This window comes from Sardina pilchardus, chromosome 1 (genome assembly GCF_963854185.1).
Source record: "Sardina pilchardus chromosome 1, fSarPil1.1, whole genome shotgun sequence".
Classification (NCBI taxonomy): domain Eukaryota; kingdom Metazoa; phylum Chordata; class Actinopteri; order Clupeiformes; family Clupeidae; genus Sardina; species Sardina pilchardus.
In genome coordinates, this window is record NC_084994.1 from 20,812,794 (window position 1) to 20,824,963 (window position 12,170).

Sequence of the window (12,170 nt, forward strand, 5' to 3'; positions counted from 1 at the left end):
CACGATAAACACACACCTTGACAACATTTCGTTCTATAGTAATGCGCTAGCACAACTAGCACAAAAGTTAGAGTGGCTGTGTCTCGTTGTTGCATGGCAACCATTCATATGGAGAGAATATATCTCTTGGCGTAAGAATGATCACTTTTTCGTTGCTGTGCTTTTGTTTCATGAAATCTTGCTATCGACGTAGTAACCGTTTTAGAAAAGCATTAAGCCACTCGAGTCCGTGCTTTATATTGTATAATCGCACAACTAAGGGCCGTTGTTAGGCACGACGCGAAGCAGAGCCTCTCGGGGCTTGTTGCTTAAATAAGCACTGGATAGGTGTGTTAACTATGTGCTTCTGTGTGAAAAAATAGTTGGTAATAGTGTAGGCTGACAGAAATCTGAGAGATTGTCCAGCCAAATATCCGATCTGATTAAAACACTAGGCCACTGTCTGATCTCCTCACAGGAGGCTTAAATAGTTAACATACCGTACAGTGTTTGCCATCTCATTTCCTCCTATACAGAGAAACTTCAAAACACCTGTACATGTATATTAGTCTAATATTCTAATATTAAATGTATTTATACCACTGCTTGGTCAAATGTCCTATTGTGATGCGCTATTTGGAACGTGCATTATTTTTCTATATACCGCACGGCTATGAAGTAGTTCCCTTCTTTTGGGCTTATTACACTTGAATATTAATTCGCCAATGTGAATGTAACGGTAAAAACAGCAATGTTGTATCTAAGACAGCGGTAATATAAACGAAAATGATAGTAGCAGTGGTATAAGCGGGATAATCAACTCCGCGCCCTGTGCGTTTATAGGAAAATAATGCACTTATCGAAGTGTAAAGTCCCCTCCGCCTGCGGCGTCGGGTCCTTATTACCACTTCGAACGTGCATTATTTTCCTATAAACGCACGGCGCGTCGTTGATTATCCCTTACGTAATTGATCCTTGTAACATAGGCAGCAGTCTGATCATGTGTTAATATTGCAATCTTAAAGTATCTGTGAAACGTTATACTGAACTACGCTGTAGTGTCTACGTGGATCTCACACCTACCGGTATTATCTTATACCAACTGGCCAATGAGCTGGAGGGCATTAGTGGGTTGGGGCACATCCAAATGTGTTGAGATTCTCTCTCTCTCTCTCTCTCTCTCTCTCTCTCTCTCTCGGATTTTTGGGATTGTGTACTTCAATGAGGTTGAATTTCTGACCTGTGAATGTCTCATCCACTTTGATGATTAGAAATCATGTCTTGCTGAATCTTAACAATACATCATTGAATGTTTGGTCAGTGTTTAGCCAACAAGAATGGAACATGAAGTCTGCAGAGACACTGGACCATAGTCTAAAGATCAGTTTAAAGAATCAATTAGGAGAGGTATTCTATCAATATTTTGTTTTATATACAGTATACAGTATGTCTATGTCTATGTTTGGTTTTGGTAGGTTTTTTTAACGTTTACTGTCACTAGAGTGCTTCTAATGCAAATGTATACATGAAAAGTAATGCAATTAGTTACAACATGAAATGCTACAAAATAAACTACAATACTGTACATTCGTAATCCTACAGGGGTTTATCTGTATTGAAATATCTTCAATAAGGTTTATCTTTAATAAAATGTTTCACTGATTTGACTGTTGAAGATGTTTTAAAGAGGACATAGAATGGATGAATATAGTATTGTACTATGTTCTCTGACACATTCAGCTTTGATATATTAAAAAATAAACTATATTACATTGTACAAGCTGAATGAAAACATTATATTTAGGCTGGGAATTGAAAGAGTCCTTTTGACTAAATGGCGCCCTCTTTGGCAACCACAAATGAACTTCAGTGGCTTTGTGATATTTGACATCACAAGTAGACCTTGTTCTAATTTGCCAATTTTTAGTGGCTATTTCTAAGTTCAAAATGTCATATGAAGGAGGGCACAACCATGCCTCACGTTCATGATAGCTCTTTGGTTTGGTTATACACAACCTCTCCTAATTCATCAAAACCAAGACAAAAATGGTTTGCATTCTATGTCTCCTTCAATTATTTAGTTTATATTGGTTTCATGACTTTTCTTCTTTAGTTTTTGTTCAATTTTGAATGAGTGCTGCAAACTTACTGTAGTGTAGTCTGCCATGGTTTCCTGTCAATCACGTGGTGCACTGTAAAAATGTCACGGTAAATAGTGCCATCTGGTGGACATTTATAAGACTAACAACTGGACATTTTGGGGAACTTGATCAAGAAGACAAACAACTTGGTCAGAAGTTTAGCAGCGATAACTACCCGTCATAAAGGTTTTTCTGCCACTGGTGCTATGTCAAGGTGGGGCTCTGAAATGGCAGGTGAAGTACCTGGGTGATGCATGGCAGCCATTATGTGCCAGATTGATCACCACACGCCAATCTGGGGTGGGGAGTGAGGGAGCCATGTTGGGAATTTGGCCAGTGGTCCAGGAAAACCCCTTAATCTTGAATGTCCACAGTGAGTCAGGACTTTGTTTTTCCATTGCATTCTAAAGGCCCATTTCCTGCAGTTCAGTGTATCCATAACATCGCACAGTCTTTGGAGTTGATAATTATCCTGGCCCGAGGACACACAGAGGACAATGGTAAGGACAAAGAGCTGTCTATATTCTGCAGAACTGCAGTCAGATTATGCACGACCTCAATCCACAAAGGCTCTACATATATGGAGCAATATGGTGAACACTGATGCAATTTCCACAAACATTACGTCACTGTTATTCGCTAAAACAGAAAAACAATCAATTAACATCGTTAATATTGCAGATGATATTACCTGATAACTACAGTAAGTCGCAAGCTGTGTTCTTTTAAAAATATGAGATGATGTTAAATGCCAACAATGATGATGGTAAATTACTAACTGTCTTTTTCTGTTTTTTCACAGATTTTAATGTAGAATTATGTCACTTCTGTCTTGGTCCCCTGAAAGAGAATCTCAATGGGATTGTTCCTGTTAAGATAAAGGTAAAATAATAATAATAAAAAAAGAAACTCAATTAAACTGGAGGGAATCATAGTTCTTGGTGCTCTATTACCCCAACCAAGTTTTTGTTTGTTTGTTATTGCTGTTGGTCCGATATGCATTAAACTTGGTGGAGGGATTTATCCTGTACAGAACCCATGTCGACTGGGGACAATTTTATATCTAACATTTTGAGATTGAGCAAGAAGGCGGCAGTGGCAGGAGGTAGAGGAGTCTTCTAGTCAGGGCTGTACACTGCGAGCAGGTCGTCACAAAACGACTAAAAATATATTAGTGTGAATATAAAAAATTGGTCCTTACAGGTTACAATGTTTTTTTTTTGTTTCAGGTTACACAGATTTAGCAAGGATCTTATAATGGTTTCACTGTCATATAAAAAACAGTGAAACCATTATAAGATCCTTGCTAAATCTGTGTAACCTGAAACAAAAAAAACCTTGTAACCTGTAAGGACCATATATGACATATATGAGGGAATCGAGAAAGGAGCCACTTTCAAGAGTAAATCATACAAGTTTTGTATATAAAACAAATTGCTGGCATATAAGTTTTTTCGATATCTTTTCCGTATGGGATGTCACAGCATGTCAGTGGAATATTTCGTAGATCAGCCCAGTTGATTAGTTTCTAGAACTATTTCTAGATTTCTTTCAGCACCGTTCTCATCACGTTAAACCAGCAAAGCAGCAACGTTGTTGCTATGGGTAAACAAAACAAGTTGAGCGGTTGCGTATGCGGCGTTTTTGGGAAAGTGTTGTCGGCGAGTTCACAGAGGAGCTGTGGATTCAACATTTTAGAATGACACGAGCCACTTTCAATGAAAAAATATATATATTTTTACATCATTCTCCCGGTACCACTTCCTGTCGACAGTCTTCTTCGTCATTTTCGTTCCTTTTAACACGTGACTCGTGTGATGCGAAAAAAGTGTCTCCATTGCAGTTTTGCGAAATATACAAATTTCGATACGCTCTAAAAACCACCTCACCCGAGCGCAAAAACTTTTTATCGAAAAATTTGAGTTTTTTCGAAATTTGCGTGTTTCCATTAAGCACATTTCTTTTCGCAACTCTTAATTTGCGCAATCTAATCTATCAATGGAAACGCAGCTACTATAGTTATGGCCACACTAGCTAATTCAAACATTAATTGCTTACTCCCAAACACACTTACACGCTTGTGCACACATGCACCCCCCCCCACACACACACATTTGAAGACTATCATTAAATGATTAAAAAATAAAAATAAACATTGTAATTTTTCTACAATTTGTTGCACATTTTTCAATTCTACTGACTGTCCCATTTTACCTGACCGATTGTCCCATTTTACCTAAACACTTTCTTGGACCAAGGTGTGGTGTCTTGTGGTCTTTGAAGGTTAATATCTTATAATATGTTATATTTGGCACCATATTTTCTGCACAGAAATGTTGCTAAGACTTGTGATCCACAAAAAAGTGTCCCAAATGACCTTACTTCACCCACAGGTTTCTTGCAATTTTTGTCTATCAGCAAGATAACTCACAAAACAAAACTACAAGTCAGATCTGCATTGATGGAGAGATCAAGTCAGCGCAGCACCCATGAGATTTTGAACTGGAGCTAAATAGCAAATCCATTTTGTCTCTAACATTGTGAGACTGAGCATTTGGACTACAGTAGTTGATCAAAATTACCTGGAAGTGCAGACACCAAATAACTTTCTGTGTTTAATTTCTAATCTTCATCTTGTATGTATATTGGACGAAGAATGAAATGTGTTCACTTCAAATAGGCTAAAAGCTTATATCTTCCTTTCATATATTATATTTTTTATTGTGACGATTTTAATCTGCTCCGGGAATTCCCATTGTACAATTTATCATGCAGTGGTATCTGCCACGTTCCTAATCACACTTTACTTTTGCACTCGTATCTTTAGCATTCCAATTACCTCACCTGTTCTCACCTGATCAGGATTCTCTATTTCCTGGATTATTAGGAACCTGTCTGACTTCTAACTGCTTGGTCTTTGTATGTGTGTGCGTGTGTGTGTGTGTGTGTGTGTGTGTGTGTGTGTGTGCACGCGTGTTGTGGATGTTTAGGACCGTGTCCCTCAATATGCTTCTGTCTGACCTGTAAGTGCCCTTTTTCTCATTATGATTATTATAAATGCTTCTTAATGCCTTAAACCTTCCTGTTTTGAGCCCAATAAACTATTTTACTGTCAAATGCAAGACCAAGTGTGAAAGAAGACATAGGAAAACCAAGCCAAGTCTGTCACTGTAAATTAATCTTAGTCTGCACCCCCTTGGAGCATTACATTTACATGTATAAAGGCAGAACATACTGCAGCATGTCTTGTTCTTGACCACAGGCATGGCACAAAATAATATCATGTGTTTAATTTTGTGTTTAACGTTTGATCAGACACTGTGTGGCCTGAGTGTCTCAAGGCAATCAACAGGAGAACACGGAGTCTAGCAGAGACACTGGACCACAGGGACCAAAAGGTCAGTTTGAGGGGTCAGTTAGAGAGATTGATCCTATAGTCTATATTTGGTTTTGGTGGTTTTTATAAAAGTTATTTTGCAACACTGCATTTTTATCGTTGCTTTGACCTTATCAACAGCGCTACACATGTCAATTGATGTACAATCCACCTTCCGCCTGGTACCTTCAAAACATGAATAGCCTATTGTGTATCAACAACACCCAATAGCTGTTTACGTGGTGTGAAATCATCATTATATGTCTTCCTTTTTGACAACATTTCTTGAGCAACTAACCTCAACTTCAACTAGCCTGCGAGTGTTTGTGCAGTGTGCACACAGTTCCTGATTTGGGTTTTGGGATGTCATTCACCTATGACCAAGCTCAGCCACAGTGATAGCCTGTTATAGGCTTGGTGCACTCAGAGTTAAGATGTTCTTTACCACCCCCAGCTGGTGAGCTCAATTAGAAATATCTATGCTACTTCTTCTTGCATGAATGTTGTCCGACCAGTGATACCACAATGCCACACCTCAATTTTTATTATGTTAATTCAGACACAGGGCCCATGTTTAAGAACATTATTTCACTTTGTTTACCCATTAGCAAAACGTTTTTGAGCCAAACACATATGATATTACATGTCCAATTGTTTGAGTCACATTGAATTGCATTTAATAACAATGTATTTGCAATTTCAGAGCATGGCAGTCCGTATAAAAGATAGAAAAAAAAATTAAATCCATTTTAAGATGAGTCTGAAACATGACAAAATGTGAGCAACTTGAAAGGCTCGGAAAACGTTCCTGACAATCAGCTGATGAGCTCTATTTTCTATGGAATCAAAACATTTCCAATGGCATTCCAATGGCTGCTCTTTGATGATCCACAAAAATCATGTTAGACTCTAGGCTTAGGAGTCAGTCTCTGATGACTATGATAGGCTTACTATTGCAAAATTATATTCTCGTCTAGCATTGGTATTATTGGAAAGATGTACAAAAAGTGATTAAATTAACTGAATGACAAACTGTTAAAGGAATACGCCACCCCCAGGTGAAATTGGGTCACTCCCCGCAGTCCCTAGAGTTGGATGAGTGAGCCAAAGCATTTTTTAGCCGACTGTCCTAATCTACAGTAGAAACGGCCCGGTTAGCTTTAGTTTAGCATAGTCGCTGTATTCCGGCGTGTCCAGCTCGCATGTCATTGCAAACGTGAATCAAATAACTCAAGGTTTTTAATAATTATTTCTCGTAACCTGTACATTCACATCGAGTACAAATATCAATGCAAATTAACACAAAGGGATTTACTAGACCAATTTAGATTTGGAACTATTTTCGGGCATAGCACTGGCAAAGCACCGTCCATTATCCCGTACGTATTTCCCATGCATATTGTCTCCCCACCTTGACACAGCTTTCTGTCGGGAATCTGAAACTTAGCCTACACACTATTAGACCTTCACTGATGATCCTTGCAAAGACAGATCAGACCATTTTGCAAAGCTAATAATAATAGTTGAAAAGTATTTTTCATGAAAATGTGCATGCATTTCTAAGCAAACATAATTGTTGTGTGCAGATCTCTTACGAAGACAAACACATAATATATTGCTTCCTGTTGACAGTGAGTATTTCTTCTGAGGAATTTATTTTGACATTCATTACCTAACCTGTTGACTCATGGAAAGCGTAATTTACATGTACTTACATCCAAAGCAACTTACAGCAATATAATAACATTTAAGCTACAGTACAGGTGATACCTTCGCAAGTAACACGTATAGTTCCAAACTACAGACTCTCTGTATCTTCAGTGATCTACCTCATAGGAGATGATGTCAGACTCCTACCAGGCCCGATATCCAGTTATTCTGGCCACATTCTAGCTTCGCTTCTATCTCAGAATAGCACATGAATAATGTTTTTCTACAAATACAGTTAATTTCTAATTAATATGTGACTTGACTGTTTCTCCACAGTGTCTTCTCTGAGGATTGTGCTGCTGGGCAAAACTAGGAGTGGCAAGAGTGCCTCGGGAAAGACCATCCTGGGGAGGGGAACTTTTCAAATAGAAGTCAACGAGACCTGTGCTAAGATGCACACTGAGGTGGATGGTAGACAGATTGAGTTGATTGATACACCAGGATCAATTGATGCAGGAAATGAGACAGATCTGCTGAAAAATGAGCTACAGAAGATATCTCTTCCTGGGCCCCATGCCTTCCTACTGGTGATTAGACTGGATGCAAGATTGAAAGAGAGAAACACAGTGAAGTGGATCAGAGAGAACTTTGGTGAAGAAGTTTTAAAGTACACCATAGTGCTCCTCACCCATGGAGATGTGCTAGAAGGAGAGCCAGTGGAGGGGTTTCTGCAAAGACGTCCTGCTCTCTCGTCACTTATCAAAGATGCTGGAGGTAGATATCATGTCCTCAACAATAAGAGTAAAGACAGGACTCAGGTCAGAGAACTACTGGAGAAGATAGAGGCCATGGTGGAGGAGAATGGAGGAGGGTACTATGAGTGGATGAGAACATGGGAGACAAAGAGGGAGATAATGACAGGAACAGTAAGATTAGTAGTATCAATAGTCCTAGCTTTTGTCAAGGTAGTAGTGAAAGATTTAGAAGAAGTATTAGAACCATTAATGAATGAAGCTGGAGTACTAAAAGAAGTAGCATTAGGAGCCGCCTGTGGAGCAACAGGAGCAGCAGCAGTGGGAGAAGCATTAGGAGGACCAAGAGAAGTAGCAGCATTTGCAATGACAACAGTATTATTTACAGTGAAACATGCGATAATAGCAAAAAGAGAAGCAGCATTTATAGGATTAGTTGCAGGAGGAGCAGCAGGAGCAGGAGTAGGTGCACTAGTAGGTTCTGTTGAAGGAGTAATAGCAGGAGCAGCAGTATCAGCAGTAGGAGCAGCGGTAGGCGCAGTAGCAGTAGCAGTATTACTAACAGACGCAGCAAAACAAGAACTAGTACAATTTGTCAGAGGACCGATAAGAGCTTTATTGGGAGTAGCATTAGGAGCAGTGTTAGCAGCATCAGTAGTAATAGCAGCAGCAGGAGCAGTGGTAGGTGCAACAGTAGGAGGAGCAGGAGCAGCAGGAGCAGCAGGAATAGGAGCAGCAGGAGCAGCAGGAGCAGGAGCAGCAGGAGCAGCAGGAATAGGAGCAGCAGGAATAGGAGCAGCAGTGGGGGCAGCAGTAGGAGCACTTTTAGGGTTCACAGGAGGACCAATCGGAGCAGTGGTAGCAGCGGTAGGATCAGTGGCAGTAACAGGAGCCGCAGCCGGAGCGGCAGCAGGAACACTAGTCAGATCCTTAGGAGGACCAATAAAAGCAGAAGTAATAGCCAATGCAGAAATCATAGTAGCAGTAGCAGGATTTGGAGCGCTAACGGCAGCATTAGTGGGATTAATGGTAGGAGAAGCGCTAGTACTTTCCGTAGCAGGACCAATAGCAGTGCTACTAGCAGCAGGATCAGTAGCAGGATGTGCAGTAGCAGGGGCAGGAACAGCAGCAGGAGCAGCAGTAGGATTCTTAGGAGGAACAACGGGAGCAGCAAGAGGAGCAGCAAGGGGAGCGCTAGTAGGACTCTTAGCAGGACCAATAGGAGCATCAGTGGTAGTGGGAGTAGCAGGGGCAGTAGTTGGACCAGCAGTAGGAGCAATAGGAGGATCAATAGGAGCAGGGGCAACAGCAGGAGCAGCAGTAGGATTTGTAGGAGGACCAATAATAGCAGCAGTAAGTGCAGCAGGAGGAGCAGCAGGAGGAGCTGTAGCAGGAACATTAACATTTCAGAGAGAGAGAGTGAGGAGGTTTCTGAATAGAATGCAACTGTAGAATAAGCATTGGATAGGTGTGCTAATTTTGTGCTTTTGTGTGGGGAAAAAATCTGTGAGATTGCCCAGCCAAATGTCCCATCTGATAAAAAAAAAAAAAGGTCATTGTCTGACCTCCACACAGGAGGCTTAACTAGTTAACATGCAGTGTTTGTCATCTCAATTTCTCCTACACAAAGATTAACTCCAACACATCTGCACATGTATATTAATCTAACAGATATTCTAATATTAAATGTATTTATTTTTATTGATCCTTGTAACCTGGGCAGCAGTCTGATCATGTGTTACAGTAATTGCAATCTTAAAGTATCTGTAAAAAGTTATAGGCCTACTGAACTACACTGTAGTCTGTAAGTGGATCTCCACCAACTGGCCAATGAGCTGGAGGGCATTAGTGGGTTGGGGTACATGCAAATGTGTCAAGATAAACTCTCTCTCTTTATTTATCTTTCATTTGGGGTTCGTTTCCTCCGCCAAGGTGGTTATGTTTTCATCAATGTTTGTTGGTGTGTTTGTTGGTTTGTTTGTTTGTTGGTTTGTTTATTTGTCTGTTCACAAGATAACTCAAAAAGTTGTGGATGGATTTTGATGAAATTTTCAGGGAAGGTCTGAAATGACTCAGGGAAGAAACGATCTGTATGCAGGAGGCGGTTATGTGTTCTCTTGGCGGAGGTCTTTTCTACTTTTGGTTTATTTACATTCAGAGTAATTACATTCAAAAGGGTACCTTGATGATACACCACAATTTATAAAGGAACAAAGTATGAAAAGAAAAACACAATTTATTAGATGGATCACCAAAGCGATTTGTGACAAAGTACACCAAATAGTCGAGGGTACATCTACTCCAATTATTATAATGGGTGTTAAATATTCCATAACCACTAGATAGCAAGCTAACTCTCCACTCTCCAAACATCTCTACTAGCAGGGCATTCCAAATAAAACAGTTTTAGCGATCGAGTTCCCTGTGAATTTTACATCCTGCAGTGTGTAGGGAGTAGAGAATTATGGGGACCCTTATTATATAGGATTCTGTCCCATATTATACAGGACTCTAGATCTCCTGGATGCTTAGGAACCTGTCTGATTACTAACTCTGACTTCTCTCTCTCTCTCTCACTCTCTCTCTCTCTCTCTCTCTCTCTCTCTCTCTCTCTCTGTTTGTGTCTTGTGGATTTTTGGGATTGTGTACTTCAATGAGGTTGAATTTCTGACCTGTGAATGTCTCATCCACTTTGATGATTAGAAATCACGTCTTGCTTAATGTCTTAACAATACATCATAATTGGGTATTGAATGTTTGATCAGTGCTTAGCAAACAAGAAGGAAGCATGAAGTCTGCAGAGACACTGGACCATAGTCTAAAGATCAGTTTAAAGAATCAATTAGGAGAGGTATTCTATCAATATTTTGTTTTATATACAGTATACAGTATGTCTATTTTTGGTTTTGGTAGTTTTTTTTAAAGGGGACATATCATACCTCTTTTTTAAACGTCTCTGGGCTGGCCACGCCTCCGGCTGCATATATTGATTACGCTGCTCGTTTCACAGGTGAAAATGACTAAAACAGAGCCGGCATCCAACCACATGTTAGACCCTGGTGCTAGGGTTGGTCTATGCAAATTCCCTTAGTATGACATCAGAATAAGGGAGCCATCCAAATGGATCACAGCAGCATACTTTCTTGACACCAAAGTCTTTCTACTGATCTACAGAAAACGGATGGATGGGTTTTTTTCACGCTTGGAGTGTTTATAAGAACAGTAGAGGCCTAAATATGAACACAAAGGCCCGCAAAAAGTGAGTTTTGCATGATATGTCCCCTTTCACGTTTACTGTCACTAGAGTGCTTCTAATGCAAATGTATACATGATAAGTAATGCAATTAGCTACAACATGAAATGCTACAAAATAAACTACAATACATTCGTAATCCTACAGGGGTTTATGTGTATTGAAATATCTTCGATAAGGTGTCTGATGTTTTACTGATTTGACTGTTGAAGATGTTTTAAAGAGGACATAGAATGGATGAATTTAGTATTGTACTATGTTCTCTGACACATTCAACTTTGATATATAACAAATAAACTATATTTCAATTGTACAAGCTGAATTAAAACTTTATATTTAGGCTGGGTATTGAAACGGTCCTTTGACTAAATGGCGCCCTCCTTGGCAACCACTATTGAACTTCAATGGTTTTGCGATATTTGACATCACAAGTAGACCTTGTTCTAATTTGCCCATTGTTTTAATGGCTATTTCTAAGTTGAAGATTTTCATATGAAGGAGGGCACAACCATGCCTCACGTTCATTATAGCTCTTTGGTTATACACAACCTCTCCTAATTCATCAAAACCAAGACAAAATGCTTTCCATTCTATGTCTCCTTCAAAAATGTAGTTTGTATTGGTTCTTCTTAAGTTTTTGTTCAATTTTGAATGAGTGCTGTATACTTACTGTAGTGTAGTCTGCCATAGATTCCTGTCAATCACGTGGTGCACTGTAAAAAATCCCACGGTAAATAGTGCCATCTGGTGGACATTCCTAAGACTAACAACTGGACATTTGGGGAACTTGATAGAGAAGACAAACAACTAGGCCAGAAGTTTGGCGGCAAAATCTACATGTCATAAAGGTTTTTCTGCCATTGAGACTATGTAAAGGTGGGACTCAAGATGAAATGGCGGGACCTCTTTGTTGAAGTACCTGGGTGATGCATGGCAGCCATTATGTGCCAAATTAATCACCACGCCAACCTGGGGTGGAGAGTGAGGGAGCCATGTTGGGAATTTGGCCAGTGGTCCAG

At 39.8% G+C, this 12,170-nt stretch overlaps 1 protein-coding gene across 1 annotated transcript; it reads left to right on the top strand.

The window, feature by feature from the left end:
- Positions 1 to 5,051: 5,051 nt before the first annotated feature.
- Positions 5,052 to 11,257, top strand: LOC134069222 (PE-PGRS family protein PE_PGRS33-like). Its single transcript, XM_062525161.1, has 4 exons — positions 5,052 to 5,143; positions 5,436 to 5,518; positions 7,083 to 7,127; positions 7,483 to 11,257. Coding segments are annotated over exons 3-4 (1,869 nt in total). The 5' UTR covers positions 5,052 to 5,143; positions 5,436 to 5,518; positions 7,083 to 7,126; the 3' UTR covers positions 9,351 to 11,257.
- Positions 11,258 to 12,170: the final 913 nt, after the last annotated feature.